At 43.9% G+C, this 27,940-nt stretch overlaps 1 protein-coding gene across 1 annotated transcript; it reads left to right on the top strand.

Moving 5' to 3' along the window:
* Positions 1–104: 104 nt before the first annotated feature.
* On the top strand, positions 105–27,909 carry LOC311137563 (phospholipase A2 inhibitor and Ly6/PLAUR domain-containing protein-like; the record flags this gene model as incomplete). Its single annotated transcript, XM_084172080.1, is given in 6 exon segments — positions 105–153; positions 325–356; positions 358–436; positions 659–823; positions 26,470–26,604; positions 27,893–27,909. Coding segments are annotated over 6 exon segments (477 nt in total).
* Positions 27,910–27,940: the final 31 nt, after the last annotated feature.

Raw genomic sequence — 27,940 nt, 5'->3', positions numbered from 1 at the left:
CTCCCAATCTCTGTCTCCATATCTCCTCCTCCTCACTGGTTTATAATGACCTGTCTCCCAGCCCAGATACCACTGCTGTTCACCTGCCTGTCTATCTGTCCATGATGAAGCTGATCCTGACTCTCTCTCTCATCTGCACTCTCTTCTGCTCAGGTAACACCTCTGACCTCTCACACTGATATGGGCATCTACCAAGATAAATGGTTTCTTAACTGCATCACCCCCAAATGCCTGTGTTAATATTCATCATTGCTAAATTGCCTTTACAGTACATTAGTCAATAAATTATTGAATGTGTAGTTTTGATATTTTCTTATTTTTCAGTTGAAATGCTGCAGTGTTTCAACTGCACTGATTGCGGCATGTAGAAACTCTTCTTTAGTCACCTGTCCAGCCTCAAACGAAAGATGTCTCACTGCTACCAGAACCATAAAAGGTGTGTTTAGAGTTTGTTATCCACTTCACGCTAACGTTTCATGACCAATTAAATGATGCTATTAGGTTCCTCATGAAGGATGTTTTTGAACCCTCCTGTAAAATTACATTGTACAATATTTCATGGTAATTGACTCCTTCCTCTATGCTACTATTCCATCAGATTATATTCTAAATTGATCTATCTTTCTCTGGTTTTGTAATGGATCTGTTACTGGTGAAGGTCCCATAAATACCACCCAGGTACTCAAGGTGTGTTCACCATCCTCCATCTGTGTAACTCCTCTTAACACTGAAGTCACAGTGTCAGTGAACCTGGGCATCATAAGGGCTGCCTCTAACCAGCTCTGCTGTAACACTGATGGGTGCAACAATGAAACTCTGTCTGGTAAGACACTTTTGTCCTCTACTTAAATTAAGTTTGGGTTTTCAACAATGTATTTGATGTCCTGATTTCAATTGTCATAGTTTGAAGAAATATGATCTGAGTGTGTTGTTGTTGTTACATGTCAGGACAGCGTCCATGCCCATCTTCAGAAAATGTCTGAAACCCTACCTCTTTAAAGAGTATCTTAACTAAATCCCACAGCGACTTTGATAACTACTTTTGTAGAGGGAAAATGTACTTGCTAATATTGTGATACAGTATGTTGTTGCCTCTCCTAGCTACAGGTAACTGCCCAAATAATGGAAACACTTGAGTAAATGAGGGATACAAAGTATATTGAAGGCAGGTGCTTCCACACAAATGTGGATTAAGCAATTAACATCCCATCATGCTTAGGGTCATGTATAAAAATGTTTTGGCTACCATAATGACAATGCACCCATCCACAGGGCACAAGTAGCCACTGAATTGTTTGATGACCATGAAAATGATGTAAACCATATGCGATGGCCGTCTCAGTCACCAGATCTCAACCCAATTGAACACTTATGGTCTGGAGTGGCGCCCGAGACAGAGTTTTCCACCACCATCAACAAAACCAAATTATGGAATTTCTGGTGGAGTAATGGTGTTGCGTCCCTCCAATAGAGTTCCTTCCAGACAAGCAGTGGTGAATCGCCATTCAGGGCAAGTGTGGCACAGCTCCACCACTATCCAGCAGATGGCATTGTTTTGCATGTAATTCTGGCATTAATTTGTGTCACAATAATATATCAAATCAGTTAGCAAACGATATAAACAAAATCATTGCTTGAGTTAATAAAGCAGCATACTCGACTCCTCCCTGTCGTATTATTGTTTTGGTAAGTTTTCTTTGAGTAAGGCAGCTCCAGAAGGCAGCTGCTTCAGCCTCGCTCAGCCTCGCTCAGTGCCTTCTGTGGCATCAGAGTAAGCACAGAGTGTAGGCGTCGTTGATCTTCTCTGGTTGCGCGTGATTGGCTCATGGTTATGTCACTCACAACACTGCAACACCTACTGGGAGAGCCCACTGAGGGCCAGCAGCTTTTGCCCCATTGGGTGCTGCCATAGAGTTACATTGGCAGTGCCCGTCCCAGAAGGCTCAAGGTCATTGGTCACAGCTAAGTCTGTCTTTTCTCCGGTAACTTTGATTGGACTGATGTGTGTCAACTATATTGTTTACCACGTTTTCTAGCTAGCTAGCTGAAAACTTATCATGAATCATGTTGACTATCTCCTAGCAAATCATTTTCAAACTTAGCGTTATGAAGGAAATGTAGAGATAAAACGTCTTGGTGCTCATCAGCCACTAAACATTGAAATAAGGCCATCCGTTAAAATAAAGCAAGCTGGAAAAGAAGATTCAACTGTGGTTGGTGGTGGATGGAAGCAGTGGCTAACATCTGTTACAACGTGGTTTGTTGTTAGTTTCTGATGTCAGACTGTTATACCCATGGAACGCTCACTATAAATTTACATTTTTGCAGACGCTCTTATCCAGAGCTACTTACATGAGCAATTAGGGTTAAGTGCCTTGCTTAAGGGCACATCGACAGATTTTTCACCTAGTCGGCTCAGGGATTAGAACCAGCGACCTTTCGGCTACTGGCACAACGCTCTTACCCACTACGCTACCTGCCGCCACTATGCAATAGATGAAGCAATGGAGTAACTTTATAAACTTTGTTGCTTTATTCTTTACTGTAGTATCTTGATAACAGGCTGGCAGATGCACTCAGAACAGTGTTTTGACTGCGTCCCAATACTCGAACAATGTAGCAATACACAATGTAGCAATATTGTAGACCCAGGCTGAATTTGACTATGGGAAGTAAACTGATCATAACCAAATGTTATGACGTTTGTGTGTGTAGTGGTTTTCAATTGCTGGGGGAGCGCGAGGGCCTCACTTTTTTCAATTTGAAAATACACCGAAAATTAATTCTGATCAATTTTAAATAAATTATATTTAATTACCTAAATAAATTCATAAAAAACGCTAGAATGACAAAACAAATAAATATGTAGGCTACAGCAGCTTTGAGGTAGGCAAATGGTGTTTTCGTCTCTCTGGTGGTGGCGAGAATGATGAAGAACTGTAGGCTACATGTGTGCACTGCGGAGGCCCATCGGAGGCTTGACAACTTTGGCCATTCAAAACGTTGAATAAAATACATAATTCACTGCCTTGATGTTCATAAAACTTCCCTGACCACCTCTTGCATAGTGGAACCAGTGGAGGCTCCTCAGAGGAATTGAATTTCATAAAAATAAAAATAGTGAAACATTAAAAATGCTATCCCTTTTAGATAAAACTACAGTATACTAAATATATTCACGTCACCAAATAATTGATTAAAACAGACTGTTTTGCAATGAAAGTCTATAGTAGCCTCAATAGCACTCTGTAGGGTAGCACCATGGTGTATCCTGAGGACATCTAGTTTCCGTCCTCCTCTGGGTACATTAACTTACAAAACCTAGGAGGCTCATGGTTCTCACCCCTTTACATAGAATTACACAGTGATTATGACTACTTCTGAAAGATGTCCTCCAACCTATCTAGTACTGAAAACATAAGCTACAGCTAGCTAGCACTGCAGTGCATAACATGTGGTGAGTAGTTGACTCAAAGAGAGAGAAAGACAATATATGAACAGTTTTGAAAAATGAAAGAGAAGCAAGAGAGAGAGAGCTAGCTATATTTCATAGTATATTTTTTCACTTTAACTTAGCTAGCGAATGCAACTAGCTAGTTTAGCCTACTCAAACACCCAGCTCAAACAAAGAGGGATACTATGTTAGCTAGCTGGCTATCCAACACTGGAACTCTTCCAAGTCGAGGTAAGTTTTTGTTTTTATTAATTTATTGCCACCGGGGCCTGCCAGTGTAACTGCTAAACTGCTTGCTGACTGTACTGCATGATTGTTTACTAACGTGTTAGTTCTAGTAGCTAAGTTGATGTTAGCTAATATGGTGACAACGATGTAGGCTGTGTGTAGCAGTTATGATATGAAGGTTTGTCGATTATAATTTTTTTGATTGAGTTTGCCCACCAATATTTTCATGTTATAATTACCACTGATGCCAAGGTGCATTTAAACGTTTCAACATTTACATTTGAGTAATTTAGCAGACACTTTTATCCAGAGCAACATACAGGAGCAATTAGTTAAGTGCCTTACTCAAAGGCATATCGACAGATATTTCACCTAGTCAGCTCAGGGAATTGAACCACGGACCCTTCGGTTACTGGCCCAACCCTCTTAACCACTAAGCTACCTGCCGCCCCAACGCAACACTTTATGTTGTTATGTTGGCATTTCCTTTATTTTGGCAGTTACCTGTATCTTAGGTGCTGACTACACCAGCGCAATCGAGCGCATGTTTTATCTATCCCCACCAGACGTGATCGTGACACGCAGATTAAAATACCAAAACCAACTGTAAACCAACTATTTATTTATTTATTTATTAAGTCGAAACACACATGAAACATTCATGGACATTAAGCTAGATAGCTGCTGCTAGCAGTTTGTCCTGGGAGATGAAAATTGGGTTGTTACTTTACCTTTTTAGGTAGTTCTTTATATAATTTTTATATATATATATTTTTGTTGTTGTAGGGGATAGATCAGCTTTAATATTGCAGATAGATAGTAACTTCCATCAATGTCATTGTCTGCATCACTTCCAATCCACCAGATGTTGTTTTTTCTAGCAAATATATATACAGCTCTGGAAAAAATTACTGCAAAATTATCAGTTTCTCTGGTTTTACTATTTATAGGTATGTGTTCGGATAAAAATAACATTTTTGTTTTATTCTATAAACTACTAACAACATTTCTCCCAAATTCCAAATAAAAATATTGTCATTTAGAGCATTTATTTTGCAGAAAATGACAACTGGTCAAAATAACAAAAAAATATGCATTGTTGTCAGACCTCGAATAATGCAAAGAAAATAAGTTCATGTTCATTTTTAAACAACACAATACTAATGTTTTAACTTAGGAAGAGTTCAGAAATCAATATTTGGTGGAATAACCCTGATTTTCAATCACAGCTTTCATGCGTCTTGGCATGCTCTCCACCAGTCTTTCACATTGATGTTGGGTGACTTTATGCCACTCCTGGCGCAAAAATTCAAGCAGCTTGGCTTTGTTTGATGGCTTGTGACCTTCCATCTTCCTCTTGATCACATTCCAGAAGTTTTCAATGGGGTTCAGGTCTGGAGATTGGGCTGGCCATGACAGGGTCTTGATCTGGTGGTCCTCCATCCACACCTTGATTGACCTGGCTGTGTGGCATGGCGCATTGTCCTGCTGGAAAAACCAATCCTCAGAGTTGGGGAACAATGTCAGAGCAAAAGGAAGCAAGTTTTCTTCCAGGACAACCTTGTACGTGGCTTGATTCATGCGTCCTTCACAAAGACAAATCTGCCAGATTCCAGCCTTGCTGAAGCACCCACCGATCCTCCACCAAATTTCACAGTGGGTGCGAGACATTGTGGCTTGTAGGCCTCTCCAGGTCTCTGTCTAACCATTAGAAGACCAGGTGTTGGGCAAAGCTGAAAATTGGACTCATCAGAGAAGATGACCTTACGCCTGTCCTCTACGGTCCAATCCTTATTGTCTTTTGCAAACCTCAGCCTGGCTCTTCTTTGCTTCTCATTGATGAAGGGCTTTTTTATAGCTTTGCACGACTTCAGCCCTGCCCCTAGGAGCCTGTTTCGAACCGTCCTCGCCGTGCACTTCACCCCCGCTGCCTTTTGCCATTCCTTTTGTAGGTCACTTGATGTCATCCTACGGTTGTTGAGTGACATTCGAATGAGTTGGCGGTCATCCCGGTCAGTAGAGAGTAGTTTTCGCCCTCTGCCGGTCTGTAACTTTGTTGTCCCCAATGTCTGCTGCTTGACCTTGTTCTTATGAACCCCCGTTTTTGAAATTTTAAGGATGAAAGCAACCTGACGCTCACTGTATCCCTCTGCCAGTAAAGCCAGAATTGAACCCTTCTTTTTCTCACTCAGAACTTTCCTTTTCAACTCTTTCGGCATGATCAATAGTTATTTTTTTATTAATACTACCTTTGAGGTACTACTAGCACTGTTTTTGCCATCCAGCTGGTCCTATTGCAAGAGTATAGTGATGACCACAGCAGTGGTTTTTATACTTTTCCTCGTTAAATAAGATTTGGTTCAGGTGATCACCTAATCAGTACCTAATTCAGTAGAATGAGGTGTGCCTGTGTTGGAATTCAACAGACACTGGAATGGAATGGCTGTCATACATGTAGAGATGCTGATTTAAGAAACATTTGCAGTGGTCTCTTAATTTTTTCCACAGCTGTATATACAGTGAGGGAAAAAAGTATTTGATCCCCTGCTGATTTTGTATGTTTGCCCACTGACAAAGACATGATCAGTCTATAATTTTAATGGTAGGTATATTTGAACAGTGAGAGACAGAATAACAACAACAAAATCCAGATAAACGCATGTCAAAAATGTTATGAATTGATTTGCATTTTAATGAGGGAAATAAGTATTTGACCCTTCTCCAAAACATGATTTAGTACTTGGTGGCAAAACCCTTGTTGGCAATCACAGAGGTCAGACGTTTCTTGTAGTTGGCCACCAGGTTTGCACACATCTCAGGAGGGATTTTGTCCCACTCCTCTTTGCAGATCTTCTCCAAGTCATTAAGGTTTCGAGCCTGACGTTTGGCAACTCGAACCTTCAGCTCCCTCCACAGATTTTCTATGGGATTAAGGACTGGAGACTGGCTAGGCCACTCCAGGACCTTAATGTGCTTCTTCTTGAGCCACTCCTTTGTTGCCTTGGCCGTGTGTTTTGGGTCATTGTCATGCTGGAATACCCATCCACGACCCATTTTCAATGCCCTGGCAGAGGGAAGGAGGTTATCACCCAAGATTTGACGGTACATGGCCCCGTCCATCGTCCCTTTGATGCGGTGAAGTTGTTCTGTCCCCTTAGCAGAAAAACACCCCCAAAGCATAATGTTTCCACCTCCATGTTTGACGGTGGGGATGGTGTTCTTGGGGTCATAGGCAGCATTCCTCCTCCTCCAAACACAGCGAGTTGAGTTGATGCCAAAGAGCTTGATTTTGGTCTCATCTGACCACAACACTTTCACCCAGTTCTCCTCTGAATCATTCAGATGTTCATTGGCAAACTTCAGAAGGGCCTGTATATGTGCTTTCTTGAGCAGGGGGACCTTGCGGGTGCTGCAGGATTTCAGTCCTTCACGGCGTAGTGTGTTACCAATTGTTTTCTTGGTGACTATGGTCCCAGCTGCCTTGAGATCATTGACAAGATCCTCCCGTGTAGTTCTGGGCTGATTCCTCACCGTTCTCATGATCATTGCATCTCCACGAGGTGAGAACTTGCATGGAGCCCCAGGCCGAGGGAGATTGACAGTTCTATATAGTGGAGCTCCGCCCCATAGGGGAGCTCTGCTCCTATTGGTTTACCCACTGCCCTAAGGCAGCATCAGCCTGAGACAAAATTATGCACACACCTGCAGCCAATAGGAGTACAGGTGTCCCTATAAGAGGGGATGCCTCCCCTCAATCAGCCTCCCTTTATCTTCAGCGACTGGACTAGACTGAAGAAGCCAAGAAGAGACGAAGAGAAGACTCAGGACGAAGAAAACGCCGTCGATTTTCCAGATCATCGACGTCGTCCTACAATGAGCACACCAAGCTTATCCGTAGGGTAAGTATTAAACAAAAGCTGTTCCCCTTGGCGGCTGTCGACCCCCACCGACTTATGTTTCGTGGGTTGAGGGACACAGCACGCCAGGGACGGCCTCATTAATCCCCCACTATGCGCCAGCTGCGCCCTCCTTTTTTGAAGGAGAGGAGGCAGCGTTGGGCATTTTAAGGGAGGATATTCCTCTTGAGGATGTGCTATCAGTGTTAGTCTCAGCTTCTGAGGCATCATCTGAGGGGCTGACTCAGGAGATGACAGGGCTATTGGGGAAGAAATGAATATTCTATTGAAACAATTCATTACACTGACCCAGATGTTTAACACCCCTTTTCCCTCAGGAAAGTGTGAGGTCATTTACATCCCTGGATGATGACGCCACAGCCTCTCTGTGCTCTGAATTTTCAGGTCTCATTGAGTGGGCTGCTAAACAGCTGGAGATTAAGCTGCCCCCCCCCCCCCCCTTCAGCCCACCAGGGGTGCAGAGCTGAGCACACACAGGAGGTGAATGTTAAAAAGGGTATCAAGGCACCGCCTTGTGTTACCTCATAGAGACCTCACATTACAGACTCCTAGGAGTGCTGTAGTGAGTGTCTCACATAGCAGGCTGCAGTCTCAGTCAGATAGTGACAGGATGATGCAACCGCTATTCGGGGATGGCGCACTGTCTCAGGCTAAGGCCTCTGTCAGTGCAGTTCAGACCCGTGCTGCATTCAAGGAGGGCCGGAATACTACAGTTACGGGTTTAACCAACATATCGGCGGCCCCGTTTTCTCTCAGAATGCGCTGATGCTCACCACACTGAGTGTAGCTCAGCCCACCAGGGGTGCAGAGCTGAACACACACAGGAGGTGAATGTTAAGAAGGTATCAAGGCGTCGCCTTGTGTTACCTCATAGAAACCTCACATTACAGACACCTCACATTAAAGACTCCTAGGAGTGCTGTAGTGAGTGTCTCACATAGCAGGCTGCAGTCTCGGTCAGACACTGACATGATGACACAGCCGCTATTTGGGGATGGCGCACTATCGCAGACTAAGGTCTCAGTTAGTGCGATTCAGACCCATGCTGCGTTCACGGAGGGCCCGATTACCACGGTCACGAAAGTAACCAACGTATCGGCGCCCCCACCTCTCTTAGAACGCGCCAATGCTCACCACACTGAGTGTAATTCAGCCCACCAAGGTGCAGAGCTGAGCACACACAGGAGGTGAAAGGGAAAAAGATACCAAGGCACCGTCTTAGGTTATCTCAAAGAGACCTCACATTACAGACTCCAAGGAGTACTGTAGTGAGTGTCTCTCATAGCAGGTTGCAGTCTCAGTCAGGAGACAGGATGACGCAACCGCTGTTTGGGGATGGCGCATTATCGCAGACTAAGGTCTCTGTTAATGCGATTCAGAACCATGCTGCGTTCACGGAGGGTCTGATTACTACGGTTACAGGTATAACCAATGTATCGGCGCCCCCGCTTCTCACAGAACGCGCTGATGCTCACCACTCTGAGTGTGGCTCAACCCACCAGAGGTGCAGAGTTGAACACACACAGAAGGTGAAGGTTAAGAAGGTATCAAGGCGCCGCCTTGTGTTACCTCATAGAGACCTCATATTACAGACTCCTAGGAGTATTGTAGTGAGGGGCTCTAATAGCGAATTGCAGTCATCTGGGATGATGACGCAATCGCTTGCTGGGGATGGTGCCCTGTCGCAGGAAGTGGCCTCGGTCAGTGCAATTCAGACCCGCGCTGCGTTCACGGAGGGCAGGAATACGACGGTTACGGGTTTAACTGACGTCTCTGCCCCTCCTTCTCTCTCAGAGCGCACTAATGTTTCCTCTCCCTTTCATGGGAGGCCCTTCTTGGGCTGTTCCACCACCTCAGTGTTGGAGAACAGCGGCGGCAAGGGCCATAGAGGAATACAGGTCCTTCCTACTGAATGTACCACAGCTTCGCGCTCGCCCGCTTTCTCTGCATTGCTGGCAGTGGCAGCGAAGCTGCACCCTCTCACGCTGGCTAGAACAGACGTTGCAGAAGGGTTATGCCCTCCAATTCCATCGGACCCCACCCCCATTCAGGAGAGTGGTGGAGACGGTGATGAAAACGCCCGAAAAAGTGGCCGCTCTGGTTTCAGAGATTACGGAACTTTTGGTGAAGGAGGCGGTCACAGTAGTTCCCCAGGAGCAAAGGAACAAAGGGCTATATTCACCCTACTTCCTGGTGCCCAAACAGATGGGGGGAATGAGGCCGATATTGGATTTACGCATTCTCAACGAGAGCGTAACCAAACGGCCCTTTCGAATGCTAACGACAAAACGTCTGCTGGAATGTGTCCAGAAAGGAGACTTTTGTACGAGCATAGACCTAAAGGACGCGTACTTTCATGTGCCGGTACAGCCGCGTCACAGGAAGTTTCTGCGATTCGCCTTTCAAGGGGTAGCGTACGAATACACGAGGATGCCATTTGGGTACGCCCTGGCACCTCGCACGTTTTCCAAGTGTGTGGAGGCGGCATTGGAACCGTTGCGTCGTCAGGGAATACGGCTACTAGCCTACCTAGACAACCTACTGGTTCTCGCCCCGTCAGCAGAGCTGGCGATCACTCACACGACACAGACAGTGATTCATCTCACACGTCTGGGGTTCGCTGTGAATTGGAAAAAGAGCGCGCCCTGGACCAGTCATCAGATTGTCTACCTGGGGATACAGCTAGACACTGTAATGATGAGGGCTCGAATTTCGGACCCCCGAAGGGTAGCCTTGTTGCTAGCCCTGAGGAAGTGTCGTCCGAATCACACGGTGACGGCGCTGTCGATCATGTCACTTTTGGGTCTCATGTCGTCAGCCCACTCTGTGGTTCCGCTGGGACTCCTGCACATGCGCAGGATGCAGCGATGGTTCGCCCAACTAAGACTAGACCCATTGCGTCAACGTCATCGGTTGGTGGTGGTTCCCCTCTCGCTCAGTGCAGATCTGAACTATTGGAGAAACCCGCACGTTCTCACGCACGGAGTCCCGATAGGCAAAGTGTCCTCTTACATCCCAGTGTTCACAGATGCGTCTCTGACTGGATGGGGAGGGACATGTCAGACCCAAGCGATAGGAGGTGTGTGGCCTCTTTCGAGTCGCCACATCAACCTCTTGGAGTTGGAAATGGTTCGACTGGTTTTGACCCACTTCGCGTCTACCCTTCGGGGTCGCGATGTGCTGGTCTGGTCAGACAACCGGACCACAGTAGCCCACATAAATCGCCAGGGAGGAGTCAGGTCTCCTGCTCTCCATCGGGCGGCAGAGGAATTGTGGCTGTGGGCTCACGAGCACCTTTGCTCATTGAGAGCAGCACACATTCCGGGCTACTTGAACGTAGGAGCAGACCTCATGTCAAGAGGCGGTCCTCGAGATGACGAGTGGCGTCTGCATCCGGACATTGTTCTCCAAATTTGGGAACAGTTCGGGAGAGCCGAGGTGGATTTATTCGCGTCACGCGTGAACGCGCAATGTCCCCTATGGTTCTCTCTGAGGGAACAGGACGAACCGCCACTGGGAAGAGACGCTTTTGCGCACCACCCGTGGCCGAGAGTTCTTCTGTATGCATTCCCTCCGCTGTCCTGCATTCTCCCACTGTTAGCCAGGGTGAGGTCAGGAGGGCTGTCAGTGATATTGATAGCCCCCGATCGCCCAGGGGCTCCTTGGTTTGCGGAGATGAGTCAGATGTTGATTGCGCCACCTTGGCCAATTCCACATCGACGGGACGCGTTGTCTCAGGCGGGGGGCACGATAGGGCAGTTGCCCATAATCGGCCAACCACTGAAGGCCTGGCTGCTGAGAGGGACAGGCTAGAGCGCCGTGGGTTATCTGATGCAGTGATCAGGACCATACAGGGTTCACGTGCCAATTCCACTTCCAGGATGTATGCCAGTAGATGGAACGTGTTTTCACGATGGTGTGTCACACAAGGTGTAGACCCCATGAGCTGTCAGGTTGAGAGTATTCTCTCTTTCCTACAGCTTATGTTTGATAAGCAGCGATCGCCCGCCACCATTAAGGTGTTTGCAGCGGCGATTTCAGCTTGTCACAAGGGGTTTGGCAGAGACAATGTCTTTAGCCACCCTCTAGTGAAACGTTTCCTATTAGGAACACGGCGGCTTAGGCCAACACCTAGAGCCACGCTTCCTCAGTGGGATTTGGCTTTGGTGCTCGAAGTGCTATGTAAGTCGCCGTTTGAGCCATTGAATCAAATACCCCTCAAGATGCTGTCTATGAAGACGGCACTGTTGCTCGCTTTGACTACTGCTAAGCGTGTCAGTGATTTGTGTGCTCTTTCGACGAGACCCGACTGCCTGGCCATTAATGGCGATCTGAGCAGAGCGGTGTTACGTCCTAACCCGGCATTTGTGCCGAAGGTTATTAGGAGTTCATATAAATCACAGACCGTGGAGCTGTGGGCTTTTTCTCCTCCTCCTCATAGGGAGAGGAGTGAGGAAAGGCTCCATCGCCTGTGCCCAGTACGCGCCTTGGCATTGTTAGAAATTGCGTAATTCAAATCTGGTATTGGAATAATAGAAAACATAATCAAGAGATATTCCATCCAAGCTAAATGTATTATATGCAAAATGTATGTATGATAAGTATGATGGTTCGTATATACGGGTCCACTGAAATACCACGCAGGGCAGACAGAGAACTGATCCATTGTTACAGGTTCTTCTTCAAATACTCTGACAGAGATAGTTCCCACTCCCTGCTGGGCCAATCAGAGTAGAGACTGAGCGTGGTTTAGACTTACTCAGCCAATCCGTTGGCGCACCGGCTGGTCCCAGACCCTCGGCGCTCCACTGTTGCCAGGTGTCTAGTTGTTTTGCAACTTATCCAGAAAGTCAGCACTTTTGCAGTACACCCCTCAGACACATGGAATAAGACAACATCCACAAAGAACAAGTATACCCATAGAAGCTATAACTTCACCCAGAATAGTTACAACAATAGTTTTCCATTTACCAAATATGTTATCAAACCAACCGTTTAGGGAACTATCAATACCAGAGTTCTCAGCCAGTTCGTTCGTCAGCGTGGTGAGTCCCTGAAGCGCTTTGGTCACGGACCCGTCCGGTGCTGTATTGTTTGGGGATGAAAGTACAGCACATAGATCCAAACAGAACACAAACCCTGCCCCGCTCACCCAAAAGCATATCTAAAGCGATTCTATTCTGCCATGCCATTAAGCTAGTTGCCGCTGTCTGCTCAGCCAATCCCTCTATGAGGTAACACAAGGCGGCGCCTTGATACCTCTATAGGGTGCCCCAGTTGAAGAGGATATCTCACTTGTTCAGGTCTGTAACCTGTTTTAGCGTAATTCAGACTTTCAGACAGTACCTACCCTTATATGGGTCTCACTGCCATTTCTGGTAATTCCCTACTTTCACAATACTACACCTGTCCCTAAACTGTGTATGGAGATTGACATATCCCCTCCCGCTTGGTATGAGCAACTACATAGTCCCAGGATGTACATGGTGACATACATATGGTGATGTCCTTCCCTACAGTCCCTAGTACTTCCCCTTTCCCTACATCTAGCTGTCTCCTATGCCTTCGTAGACTGTGCTCGGGTATTATTTTATCAACTTGTGTTAGGTTAACTACTACTTCTGGCTGATCAGGAGGGTTTGAGTGTGTTAGGAATATGGCCCCCACAATCAGACAGCTACCTACCGTCAGGAGACCTGTGAATCCCCACCCTCGCCCTGAGAACATGTCAGACGCCAGAGGCCAACCCATTGCTTTACCTTCTATCGAACTCACACAGGGATGATCAGACAGGGTAAGGGAATCTTCGTTAAGGAGCCAACCCCCGAGCCCTAGTGGTGATCGGTTCTTTCTCCTAACTCTGTGTTTGTTCGTCAGGTGTAGCTGGGTTTACCTTTTTGCAGTGTGTGACATGCACCCAGGTGGATCTAATAGGACTTGGTAGGGCCCTTCCCAACAGGCCTGCTTCCAGTTTTTCTTCTTTTAGGGACTGGATGCTCACCAGTCTCCTGGTTAGATAGAGTGGGTCACCTTCTCCTTTAGTTCACCTGTGGGGCACAAAACCTCTGACATATGGGTGTGGTTAATAAACTATCTTCACACATACATGTTCAGCTCTCAATTTCTATTGTTGTTGTTTTTTGTTTTTTTTTAAAGTATTTTGTCCTCTCCTTCATATATATTTATTATTTAATCCTACCATCCCCCTTTTGACACATGATTTGCTCATGTGTCAATATTACCACCTACCTAAACAATCACTTAGGTAATATTGGTAATTCATTATCCAATTGCCATCCCTCCACTCTCTCTTCTGTTATTTTATGGTTCAAATCATATATATTATTACCAAATTATAATCTTCTTCACACTTTTCACAATATTATAAATTACCCTCAACCCTCATCTTAAAGTCCTCCTCTCATGCCTTTAGAATTTACTAGTGTGGATGATTAATTAACACCAGAAGGTTAAAACAGAGTTCAGAGGCAATTGAAATTATTCAACGAACTGTTCCATCCCATAGTATACCAAACATTACCATTATTCTAAATATTTCATAAATGTTAGTTATCCCAAGTGTTCATTAAGTCCTCATGACATTCATTCTCATAAGAAATCATATATACCCCAAACTCAGCCAAAACCTAAAAAACTCCATAAAATTCACTGTGCGTGCTCCTCTAAGACCTATCACCCTTGACCTGCTGAAAACCCAATTTGAAAAACAACAACCACAAATAGCCAGGCCTCACTTAATTTGGTAGCTCACTTTTATGACCTAAATACTGCCTAACTTCACTACTGCTCCCTCTAGCCCTGGGCAACATTCCAATGAGATGAGCTAATCTCTTTCTCCTGGTTATAATCTAAAGATGGTAGTACACACAAAACATGATACAGATATCCCCAGTCTTAACCCATCAATAATTGTTTGTATCAATCTAATTCCTCATAACTAATCCATAAAACCACTCAAAATTCCTTGAGTATACAATGATTATTTAATTGATTACCCTAACTCTGCTACATGTGATCTCATCTCAAATGATCCATTATCAATTATTTGTTCAACCCCCTAGGAAAATCTGTCTCCCCTTCTATTGTTCCTGTCCCCCCTGTAAATGTCATACTTCACTTTTTAGCCAATACAATCACGGTTACATCAAAAGTAATGCAATGTCTATATTAGGGTGTAAGGTAAATTATTCCTGTTTTCTTTTTTCAGCTAAACGTTTTATATCCCTCAATTAATAGTATTTTCTCCCTAATATATCTTCATACTCTTCTTCCTTCCCTAAATTAGATTTAATCCCTTGCCTTTCCTCTACTATCCTTCTATCATTACTGGATCAATGATAATAACTGTAATAGCTATTCATAATAATTGTAATAACTATTACACATTATTACATTTACATTTACATTTTAGTCATTTAGCAGACACTCTTATCCAGAGCGACTTACAGTTAGTGAGTGCATACATTTTCATACTGACCCCCCGTGGGAAACGAATCCACAACCCTGGCGTTGCAAGATCAGGTTATATGCAAGTTTACGCTCTACTACAAAATACATCACAGTTGTGTACTGTATACTAGTTATTCAAGTCACAGTATGACTATCAGGGCAATGATAGTTACGAAAACAGATAGGCTATAGTCTGTGGGAAAAGGACTCCAGTATATTCACAGTTGTTATATACAGTACGCCAGTGGATAGGAAAAGACTCTTGAAATTATATTGTGCCTTTTTTCTGATAATGTTATAATTGTAGCCTATTCCATCACTTTAGTTTAAAATATAAGTTTGTTTATGTAACAAATCCAGAACCCACCACAGGCTGGCGCTATTCCCCCAGCACAACAGCCAATGCCACTTGCTTCCCCGTAACGATTTTTTTTTATCTATTTGTATTTTCCCGCTAACCCATTTCAGTTCGCTATTCAATTTCTTTAACTGTTCTCTCTGATTAGGCCCTAATTAATAAAACAAATACTTGCTATCGTTGATAAGCATACATTTAATGATGTTCCTAACATTTGAACTATCTCTCACCCTCCCCTTTCTCCTTTCTATCCAACGCAGAAGGGGCGGGGACCTAGTAACATATTTTCATAGACCTTTCTAGAATACTTCTACTTAAGCTATCTTATTCAACCTTTCACATTTCCCAATCCACATAGTAATCTAGGTCTATAGCCCCAATGCGAAAGCTTTACCTACTATCCCTACCTTTGTTCGAACCAGGGACCCTCTACATACATTGCTAGTCACTCCACACCATCTGTGATTCTCATAAAGCAACTACTTCCAGTTCATAGAGCAAGTGACGTCACCAAATGAAAATCGCACTAGCTTTCACCTCAGCAAAAAACTCTCTCTCCCTTCACCCATTCCCTATTGAATAAGTGAGTTTTTCTATTTAACCCCAAAACACGCTACAAATCGTCCATTCAACATTACCAAAGCAAATACTCAGTAGCATCCGGTCACCACCCACACCAGCCGTTGAATTCACTCATACACACAGACTTCATCTCATGCCACCGAAATGCCAAATAAACCATAATAGTTCAATGGAGCCCCCTATTGGCTCTCCACTATCTATACATTACTTCCATAACCACATTAGTTATGGTCCGATTACCCATTAAACCTTATCACATGATCAAATCACTGGGGCAAAGCTCCCTGCCATCCAGGACCTCTATACCAGGCGGTGTCAGAGGAAGGCCCTCAAAATTGTCAAAGACTCCAGTCACCCTAGTCATAGACTGTTCTCTCTGCTACCGCACGGCAAGCGGTACCGGAGTGCCAAGTCTAGGTCCAAAAGACTTCTCAACAGCTTCTACCCCCAAGCCATAAGACTCCTGAACAGCTAATCATGGCTACCCGGACTATTTGCACTGCCCCCCCACCCCATCCTTTTTACGCTGCTGCTACTCTGTTAAGTATTTATGCATAGTCACTTTAACTCTACCCACATGTACATATTACCTCAACTAGCCGGTGCCCCCGCACATTGACTATGCAACGGTACCCCCCTGTATATATAGCCTCCCTACTGTCACTTTATTCTATTGTATATATAGCCTCCCTACTGTCACTTTATTTTTTACTTCTGCTCTTTTTTTTCTCAACACTTTTTTGTTGTTGTTTTATTCTTACTTTTTTGTTTAAAATAAATGCACTGTTGGTTAAGGGCTGTAAGTAAGCATTTCACTGTAATGTCTGCACCTGTTGTATTCGGCGCATGTGACCAATAAAATTTGATTTGATTTGATTTGATTTGATTTGAAACAACGGCACAACCTTAAACTCATATGGGGCGGCAGGCAGCTTAGTGACCAATAGTGCCGCGCCAACAACCGAGAGGTCGCCGGTTCCAATCCCCGAGCCGACCAGGCGAAAAATCTGCCGATGTGCCCCTGAGCAAGGCACTCAACCCCAATCGCTCCTGCAAGTCGTTCTGGACAAGAGCGTCTGCCAAATTACCAAAAATGCAAATGTAAATATTCTCTACTTTCTCACCCCTGATATACGTCTACGTTCGGGTGAGCAAGTTCATACGTATATATCGTCAGAAACCCACAGGCACCTCTCAAACAATCGTTTCGTGGTGTTTTTAGCCAATTTTCAATCGACACAAATCACCCCCCTTTTCTCTCCTGACTCTTCAAAAGCCACACTCTCGCTGTCTCCAGCCCCTCCCCTCGCAACTCTCTCTTCCGTGTCCAGTGGGAACAGGCGTTGTCTGTTTTTCGTTTTAGCGTTTCCAATATTCTGCCGTTATTTAAACTACTTTAGTCTATTTATTTAAATCAAATTATTCCCACCTAATTAGTTAAAGTCGGTGCATATTTATATTTCAACGATAAACCTAATTATTTCGGTCTAATTATTTAACCAGTATTTTACAGGGTCAAACATCAAACGTTACAGTTCAATCATATCAGCTCAAACGTTTCAGTTCAGTCACACTAGCCATTCATCACTTTAGCTTTATGTCCCCAATTGTTATTAGCGGGTTATACGGTTTAAGCAACCACAAACCCAACAGTTATTCACAAATTATACAGTTTGGACAGCCACAGACGTCTTTAATTCCCAATTAGTTTTCTATCAAGGTATACAGGTTTATCATTCACACTCTCATGCATAGCGTCACCCCTGTCTTAAAGAATTTTAAGTGTCTCCTTTGAACCTAGTCATATCTAGTCTGAACTGATATGTGCCATAGCGTTGCACTGCCTATCTATTTTAACGTTTGCACAATTTAAACTTTATTTCCTAATTGTAATTCTCATTATTTACTGTTTTAAAATGTTGTTTGTATTCACAGCCAAAATGGTACACAGTTATTACACAGTTAAACGTAGTATACAGTTATCACACAGCAAAAATAGTACACAGTTATCACACTCACTCACAATACACAGTCATAATCCTATCACACAGTCATAAATGACACACACAATCGTAATTCTTTGTCACACAACTAAAGTTTCTTAGGACACACAGATAACAAAGGTATACAATGGGGCACACAGCCTCCTCTATTACGGGGCACACAGGTCTGGGCTTGTGCCCAGTGACACAAGCCTACCAGACGAGCTAAACCACTTCTATGCTCGCTTCGAGGCAAGCAACACTGAAGCATGCATGAGAGCACCAGATGTTCCGGATGACTATGTGATCACGCTCTCCGTAGCCGATGTGAGTAAGACTTTTAAGCAGGTCAACATTCACAAGGCCGCAGGGCCAGATGGATTACCAGGACGTGTACTCCGAGCATGTGCTGACCAACTGGCAAGTGTCTTCACTGACATTTTCAACATGTCCCTGACTGAGTCTGTAATACCAACATGTTTCAAGCAGACCACCATAGTCCCCGTGCCCAAGGACTCTAAGATAACCTGCCTAAATGACTACCGACCCGTAGCACTGACGTCTGTAGCCATGAAGTGCTTTGAAAGGCTGGTCATGGCTCACATCAACAGCATTATCCCAGAAACCCTAGACCCACTCCAATTTGCATACCGCCCCAACAGATCCACAGATGATGCAATCTCTATTGCACTCCACACTGCCCTTTCCCACCTGGACAAGAGGAACACCTACGTGAGAATGCTATTCATTGACTACAGCTCAGCATTCAACACCATAGTGCCCTCTAAGCTCATCACTAAGCTAAGGATCCTGTGACTAAACACCTCCCTCTGCAACTGGATCCTGGACTTCCTGACGGGCCGCCCCCAGGTGGTAAGGGTAGGTAACAACACATCTGCCACACTGATCCTCAACACGGGGGCCCCTCAGGGGTGCGTGCTCAGTCCCCTCCTGTACTCCCTGTTCACCCATGACTGCATGGCCAGGCACATTTACATTTACGTCATTTAGCAGACGCTCTTATCCAGAGCGACTTACAAATAGGTTCATTCACCTTATAGCCAGTGGGATAACCACTTTAAAATGTTTTATTTTTATTTTTTATATTTTTATATTTTTGTTTTGTTTGTTACATTTTTTCTCTCTTTTATTTTTATTTTTTATTTTTTGTTTTTTGTTTTTATTGTGGGGGGGGGTGGGGGTTGGAGTAAAGGGGGGGGGGGGGTAGAAGGATTACTTTATCCTATCCCAGGTATTCATTAAAGAGGTGGGGTTTCAAATGTCTCCGGAAGGTGGTGAGTGGCTCCGCTGTCCTGGCGTCGTGAGGGAGCTTGTTCCACCATTGGGGTGCCAGAGCAGCGAACAGTTTTGACTGGGCTGAGCGGGAACTATGCTTCCGCAGAGGTAGGGGAGCCAGCAGGCCAGAGGTGGATGAACGCAGTGCCCTCGTTTGGGTGTAGGGACTGATCAGAGCCTGAAGGTACGGAGGTGCCGTTCCCCTCACAGCTCCGTAGGCAAGCACCATGGTCTTGTAGCAGATGCGAGCTTCAACTGGAAGCCAGTGGAGTGTGCGGAGGAGCGGGGTGACGTGAGAGAACTTGGGAAGGTTGAACACCAGACGGGCTGCGGCATTCTGGATGAGTTGTAGGGGTTTAATGGCACAGGCAGGGAGCCCAGCCAACAGCGAGTTGCAGTAATCCAGACGGGAGATGACAAGTGCCTGGATTAGGACCTGTGCCGCTTCCTGTGTAAGGCAGGGTCGTACTCTCCGAACCATCACCAGGCACGACTCCAACACCATCATTAAGTTTGCCGACGACACAACAGTAGTAGGCCTGATCACCGACAACGATGAGACAGCCTATAGGGAGGAGGTCAGAGACCTGGCCGTGTGGTGCCAGGACAACAACCTCTACCTCAACGTGACCAAGACAAAGGAGATGATTGTGGACTACAGGAAAAAAAAAAGAGGACTGAGCACGCCCCCATTCTCATCGACGGGGCTGTAGTGGAACAGGTTGAGAGCTTCAAGTTCCTTGGTGTCCACATCACCAACGAACTATCATGGTCCAAACACACCAAGACAGTCGTGAAGAGGGCACGACAAAGCCTATTCCCCCTCAGGAGACTGAAAAGATTTGGCATGGGTCCTCAGATCCTCAAAATATTCTACAGCTGCACCCTCGAGAGCATCCTGACTCGTTGCATCACCGCCTGGTATGGCAACTGCTTGGCCTCCGACCGCAAGGCACTACAGAGGGTAGTGCGTACGGCCCAGTACATCACTGGGGCCAAGCTTCCTGCCATCCAGGACCTCTATACCAGGCGGTGTCAGAGGAAGGCCCTCAAAATTGTCAAAGACTCCAGCCACCCTAGTCATAGACTGTTCTCTCTGCTACCGCACGGCAAGCGGTACCGGAGTGCCAAGTCTAGGTCCAAAAGACTTCTCAACAGCTTCTACCCCCAAGCCATAAGACTCTTGAACAGCTAATCATGGCTACCCGGACTATTTGCACTGCCCCCCCCACCCCATCCTTTTACGCTGCTGCTACTCTGTTTATTATTTATGCATAGTCACTTTAACTCTACCCACTTGTACATATTACTTCAACTACCTCAACTAGCCGGTGCCCCCGCACATTGACTCTGCACCAGTACCCCCCTGTATATATAGCCTCCCTACTGTTATTTTATTTTACTTCTGCTCTTTTTTTTTCTCAACACTTTTTTTGTTGTTGTTTTATCTTTACTTTTTTTGTTAAAAATAAATGCACTGTTGGTTAAGGGCTGTAAGTAAGCATTTCACTGTAGTGTCTGCACCTGTTGTATTCGGCGCATGTGACCAATAAAATTTGATTTGATTTGACTATGGGGCACACAGCCTCCTCTACTATGGGGCACACAGCCTCCTCTACTATGGGGCACACAGCCTCCTCTACTATGGGGCACACAGCCTCCTCTACTATGGGGCACACAGCCTCCTCTACTATGGGGCACACAGCCTCCTTCTACTATGGGGCACACAGCCTCCTTCTACTATGGGGCACACAGCCTCCTCTACTATGGGGCACACAGCCTCCTCTACTATGGGGCACACAGCCTCCTTCTACTATGGGGCACACAGCCTCCTTCTACTATGGGGCACACAGCCTCCTATTATCCCATGGGTTTAACCGTCAGAATTATCAAACATTTGCATGGTATCTTATAAAATCGAATTAGTAATCTATAATCGTTATTTATAGAGTAATAGAGTTCACTTACATCAAACAGGTGCTTCACAAAATTAATTTGGATAAAGCCAATGTGCAGAACTTTAGTTACATAACAATAGGTGTCTGCTTACCTGTTTTTAGAAGCCCGGGCACTTTGTGAAACACACCGTTCGACGACAGCGATGTCCAATGGGCTGGGTGAATTCCAGCGAAGTTCCGCTACCAGATCACAGTCGGAGGTCACCAATTGTTAGAAATTGCGTAATTCAAATCTGGTATTGGAATAATAGAAAACATAATCAAGAGATATTCCATCCAAGCTAAATTTATTATATGCAAAGTATGTACGATAAGTATGATGGTTCGTATATACGGGTCCACTGAAATACCACGCAGGGCAGACAGAGAACTGATCCATTGTTACAGGTTCTTCTTCAAATACTCTGACAGAGATAGTTCCCACTCCCTGCTGGGCCAATCAGAGTAGAGACTGAGCGTGGTTTAGACTTACTCAGCCAATCCGTTGGCGCACCGGCTGGTCCCAGACCCTCGGCGCTCCACTGTTGCCAGGTGTCTAGTTGTTTTGCAACTTATCCAGAAAGTCAGCACTTTTGCAGTACACGTCCTTGGACGGTTCACAGATCACAATAGAGGCAGTGTAGTCTAGTATTTTGAGACACAAGTACTTATCTCATCCTACCCCCTAACGTTCCTCACATGAATCACAGCTTGTTATGTGAAACAATTTATATCAGTACAGTACAAACCTTTTATGTTTAATCACCAATGCATTCCTTCTAAGCTATTCATCACATACAGATCCAATTATGAGAAAATAGATCCCCACAGCGCGTTACGTCGAGCGCACAGCATCGATTAGGTCATCGCCTCAGCTGTTTGTGTGTCACGGTGCGGCTGCACTAGGTAGACCACTTTCGAAACAGCGTCTGTCTCATTGGCTTTGTGAGGGCATTGAGACAGCTTATGAGGCAGCGGGCGACAATTGCCTCAGGGTATCAGAGCTCACTCCACTCGTGGAGTAGCAGCTTCTACTGCCCTTTTCAGAGGAACAGGGGTAGAGGAGATATGTAGAGCGGCGTCATGGTCAACACCGTCTCCATTTATCAGTTTCTATCTCTTGGATATGTCTTCTAACTCTTTGGCTCAGTCTGTACTCAGCGTAGCTGAAGGGAGAACTTGAGCTAGGAGGAGAGGAATGCAGGACTGTGGAGACAAGGTCTCCATCAGGTCCGCTTCTGATAGAAGGACATATTTTTGGCATGACTCCTGACTGACAGGTTCAGTACAGTAGAGGGCATGTATTGATCTGCCCACCAGTGATTCACTGGAGTGAGGCGGAATGATGAGGGACAATAGTAGTAACCTTGGTTACAGTACTATTAGACCGGTCATGACAATTTGACGGAATGTGACGTCATCTATATGCTTGTTCAGATTAGTATGAATCACGTTCTGGGATCTGCCCACTAATCTCTGGGGTTCCATTGATTGAGTGAGGCGGCCTACCGTGTACACAATGTAGAGTGACACTTTGTGTTATTCCATTAGTGGTCGGTAGTATTGTAACAGGATATTGAGGTACCATCTATCTGCTAGTACAGATTAGTATGGCCTGTATTCTGGTGATCTGCCCACTAGTCATTGGTGTTGCCATTGGACTAGGTGGGGCGGGTTTTTAACCGATGACGCAGTATATTGTGACACTTCTATGTTTACAGTGGTTGCAGTACTGCGGGAATTGGTTGCAGCCATTGCTAGGCCTGACCTTTTCATTTTGATGGGAAGTGTTGGGCTCGGCAGGGAGTACATTTTGGAGTGCCATAATTTGCAAATAAATTCATAAATCCTTTTTTTTTTCCTCATTTTGTCTGTCATAGTTGACGTGTACCTATGATGAAAATTACAGGCCTCTCTCGTCTTTTTAAGTGGGAGAACTTGCACAATTGGTGGCTGACTAAATACTTTTTTCCCCCACTGTACATATCCTTTAAAAAAATATATTTCCCTTTATTACTTTCCAACCCCACCACCCCTTCCCTAATTGGAGTAAACTTGTGAACAACAATGCTTAGGCCTCTACTTCCAGCTTATACATACTATATAAATTTTATGGACACAGTCAATTTTACAATAATTCTATTTTGTTTCTTTTTACTCCTGAACTTCCTCTACCCTCAACCTCTCCGATCATTTTCATGATGTCCATCCGGTTTACTTCTATATGCCATATCTTTCTAACTGTGCTCCATCCAAAGACAGAAAGGGAAACCTAGGTAGTTTTTAGTTATCTTTGATTAATGTCTCCTCATTTGTCTTTCAAGCAACCACGTGGGTTTGTATATCCTCCTGGTATCCAATAAGAAGCAGCTGCCTGGCGGGTCTGAAATACTATAGAACCAAGTTCTATTTTAGCGCTTGGCTACGCAGACGCTTGTTCACCTGCGCAATTATTGAATAACAGTGCATTCAGAAAATACTCATACCCCTTGACTTATTCCACATTTTGCTGTGTTACAGCCTAAATTCAAAATGGATTACCCCATAATAACAAAGTGAAAACATGTTTTTAGAAATGTTTGCAAATGTATTGAAAATGAAATCCAGAAATATCTTATTTACATAAGTATTCACACCCCTGATTCAATACTTTGTAGAAGCACCTTTGGCAGCGATTACAGCTGTGAGTCTATCTGGGAAAGTCTCTAAGAGCTTTGCAAACCTGGATTGTATAATATTTGCCCATTATTCTTTTTTTTCCCCTGTATGTTTGTGGTGGCTGGGTGTATTGAGACACCATCCAAAGCCTATATAGTTATGCACGCTCAAGTTTTCTGTTTTTTTGTCTTATTTCTTGTTTGTTTCACAATAAAAAAAAGATTTTGCATCTTCAAAGTGGTAGGCATGTTGTGTAAATCAAATGATACAAACCCCCCAAAAATCTATTTTAATTCCAGGTTGTAAGGCAACAAAATAGGAAAAATGCCAAGGGGGGTGAATATTTTCGCAAGCCACTGTACCAATAGGTTCCCTTCTTTGCGAGGCATTGAGAAACATCCCTGGTCTTTGTGGTTGAAGCATGAAATGTACTACTCGATTGAGGAACATTACAGACAATTGTTTGTGTGGGGTACAGAGATGAGGTAGTCATTAAAAAATCACGTTACACCACTATTATTGATCATGGAATGATCACTTATTGATCACTTATTATGCGAATTGTTAAGTACATTTTTACTCCTGAACTTATTAAGGCTTGCCATAGTAAAGGGGTTGAATACTTATTGACTCAAGACATTTCACCTTAAAACATTTTTTATACATTTCTAAAACGTTCTACAAACAGAATTCCACTTTGACATTATGGGGTATTGTGTGCAGATCAGTGACACAATCTCAATTTAATCCATTTTAAATTCAGGCTGTAACACTACAAAATGGGGGAAAAGTAATGGGGTCCACGGGGGGCCAGTATGAAAAATGTATGCACTCACTAATTGTAAGTATCTCTGGATAAGCGCGTCTGTTAAATTACTAAAACATATTTTTTTTATGAACACTTTCTGAAGGCACTGTATGTGTACATTTATTTTTGCACCGCTCACGCACCCAACTTGGCCGGTGAGGTTTGCATGTTAGATGAATGCAGTAATGTAAGTCGCTCTGGTGTAGTGTATGAAGAATTATGACTTTGCTAATGTTTTCAAGTGGAACCTGAGAGGAGGTTTATTCAGTTTTAGAGGGAGCCGTTTTAGAGTGACACCATAGAACAGAGGAAGTCTGTTGTGTGGAGAGAGGTGATTGGTCTGTAGGGGAACACCCATATCAGATTACATAGGATATATACCACAGTTAGGGCAGAGGAAGACAGAATAATCATATTTGAGATGGGGCGATTATTCTCCGGGTATCTGCAGGTATCTGTAAATCGACGCTGTAACCCTTTGTAATGAATAAACCTTATGATAAAAATACAGCGTCAGCGGGTCCTCCTTGGTCATCACAGCATAATTAGCAACGTTAACTCGACACCACACTGGAAAAAAGTGTCTGCTAAATTACTAAAATGTTAAATGATGAATGCTTGTGCAAATACTCCAGCTGAGGTGTCATGCCTGTTCTGGAGATTTTCTCATTTAGTACAATTTCATAGCAACTAATGTCCCCTGATGGAAAAAAATGGGGGGAAAGACAGTTCACAAACACATACTGTAACCAGAAGTGGAGAGCCTTTGTTGCTGCCCTACGCGCCACAGTGATTGAAATACATGGCTAAATCATTAGAAGGGTTTTTAGTGGGGTCCCAAATGATTGACACCCTTAATAAAGCAATAATGGTAAATAATGTATTGGCATTTTGAAGTCACTTTTATTATAAATAATAATTGAATATGTTTCTAAACACTTCTACATTAGATACCATGATTGTAGATAATCCTGAATGAATCGTGAATAATGATGAGTGAGGGTCAAATATCATACCACCAAGACATTCTAACCTCTCTCCATTACCAATAACAGAGGAGGTTAGCATGTCTTGGGGGTATGATATCTGACCCTCTGTAACTTTCTCACTCAGCATTATTCATGATTCATTCAGCATTAGCCGTAATCATCATAGCATCCAAATGAATGTAGAAGTGTTCAGAAACATATTCTATTCTTATTTGACTCCAAAATGACTCTAAAATGACACAATAAATTACAATAATCTGAAACACAAAAAATAAAAAATAAAAAATTGTAGAGTAAAAGCTTAATGTAATCATTGCGTGCTAGGAATATGGGACCAAATACTACACTTTTGACTACTTTATTTATAAGAATTTTTAGGGGTGTAAATTTTGACCCCTACCTTTTTGAGAAAGAAAGTATTAAACAAACTCTCTTTCTCTGAGCCATTTTATTAGTATAAATAACATAATGTCCCTTTTTTGTTGCAAACAATGTAGTTCAGTATTTTAATTATTTATTTTATACAGTCATTATTACTTATCTTTATCAAGGGTGTCAATAATGTTAGACCTCACTGTAGGTAAGACATAAGATTCACGAGGAGAGTTTATACTGTACTGTACTGTCTCATTGGCTCAATTCCACTATCAGAACCAGAACAACATGCTTCCTGAATGTGTTTCCATTGCGTTAGCAATGCAAATAGTTATTTATAGCTACTGTAGCTACCCATGACCACTGAATGTAGAATGCATATCCACAGATATCCATTTCTGTTCTCTTCCTACAGCCCCCAGTTTGCTGGCTAACGGAAGACAATGTAACTCCTACAGCAGCTTCCAAGACTTTGTGTATAACAGCACTGTGGCCTGCCTGGGAGTGGAGGACCAGTGTTTGAGCTTTAGTGGCAATGGTGACTTGTCTTGTTGTTGTTTTCATGATACAAATCATCACATTTGTTCATCTATAGATCAGGGGTTCCCCCAAAAAAATCCTTAGGGCCCCCTTTTTCACATGAAAATGTTTTTATTTTTATTGAGCCTATATTAAGTACACAAGCTTAATTTTGTTTAATCTGAGGGACCTAGGAAAATGTTCTTGTTTTGAAGCTCATTTGCTGCAATTCTACGTAGTTTCACAAGACTCATTACATATTTTAGGTAGGCTATTTAATTATAATATTATTAATAATAATAAAAATAAAGTCTAGACCCGATTTCCCAAAATCTTATTCCGCTACCAAATGTTTTTTATGAACCCTCAATTTAATTATACATATTGTAATGACCCAGCTGGGTCATAAAGTAAAAGAGAGACGGGCACCAGGTGTACAGGCAGAACACAGGTTTATTCCTGAATGGGCTATTGTTCAGGCCACAGCCCACGCCGCTAAACCTCGAACATACACAAATATAACATGTCAAATCAAGGGTCCCGAACAGAAGAGAGAGAGATGAGACCGTAACCCCTATTTAAGCATTCCAAAACCCTGCGGGATTACCCATCATACCCCCCCAACCTTTCCATCTGTCCTGGCATATTTAACCCCTGCTAGCACCCATGAGAACGATAACACAACCATGAACACAGAACACAATACAGGGTCGTTACAATATTCTCTTTTCCAAAAAGTGATTCGATTAATTGATAGCGACAGAGTCAAACATTGTATAAGATTACTTCCCAAGCAAAGTCCAATTTATTTGACTCCTCGACCTTAGAAGGTCGAAGCACAGCTTCTGAATGTCATAGAGACAAATCAAAGATGTTCCCATGTTCATCAGAGTCGTGTCTTCCTCTGGCATTTTACCACCTGTTTCTAGCCTAAAGCATCACAGACGTGACCGAGTGGCTCATCTGGACTCTGATATGAAATGGTCACGTTAGCGACACAACCTTGACACCAAGTAGGAAGCACATCAAGTCGGCAGGCACAATGATTCAACACCCGGTGCACTGGTTGCCGTTGCCGGTTTATCAACTGGTCGTGTAGTCAAATTAGCCATGCAAAACGGTCTTGAGTGAAAACAAATCTGCCCAATTAGCTGATTCGCTTTCCATACACCCACTCTTTTTGACACACCCACTCGCCCATACTCCGGTCACCATATTGGGCTGCAGCTAACCATACTTGCTCACCTGTGCTAAGCTAACACGTTGTACCTATATACATGTGGCCAGTGACCCATAACCCCATGTGAGAGTGCCCCTAGTGTACAAAACAGGTTAAGACATCCTTAGACAGACAACATATACACAGT

The sequence above is a fragment of the Coregonus lavaretus genome (genome assembly GCF_964263955.1).
Source record: "Coregonus lavaretus genome assembly, chromosome: 11".
NCBI classification, from domain to species: Eukaryota; Metazoa; Chordata; class Actinopteri; order Salmoniformes; family Salmonidae; genus Coregonus; species Coregonus lavaretus.
This window is presented reverse-complemented; position numbering and strand designations above follow the sequence as displayed.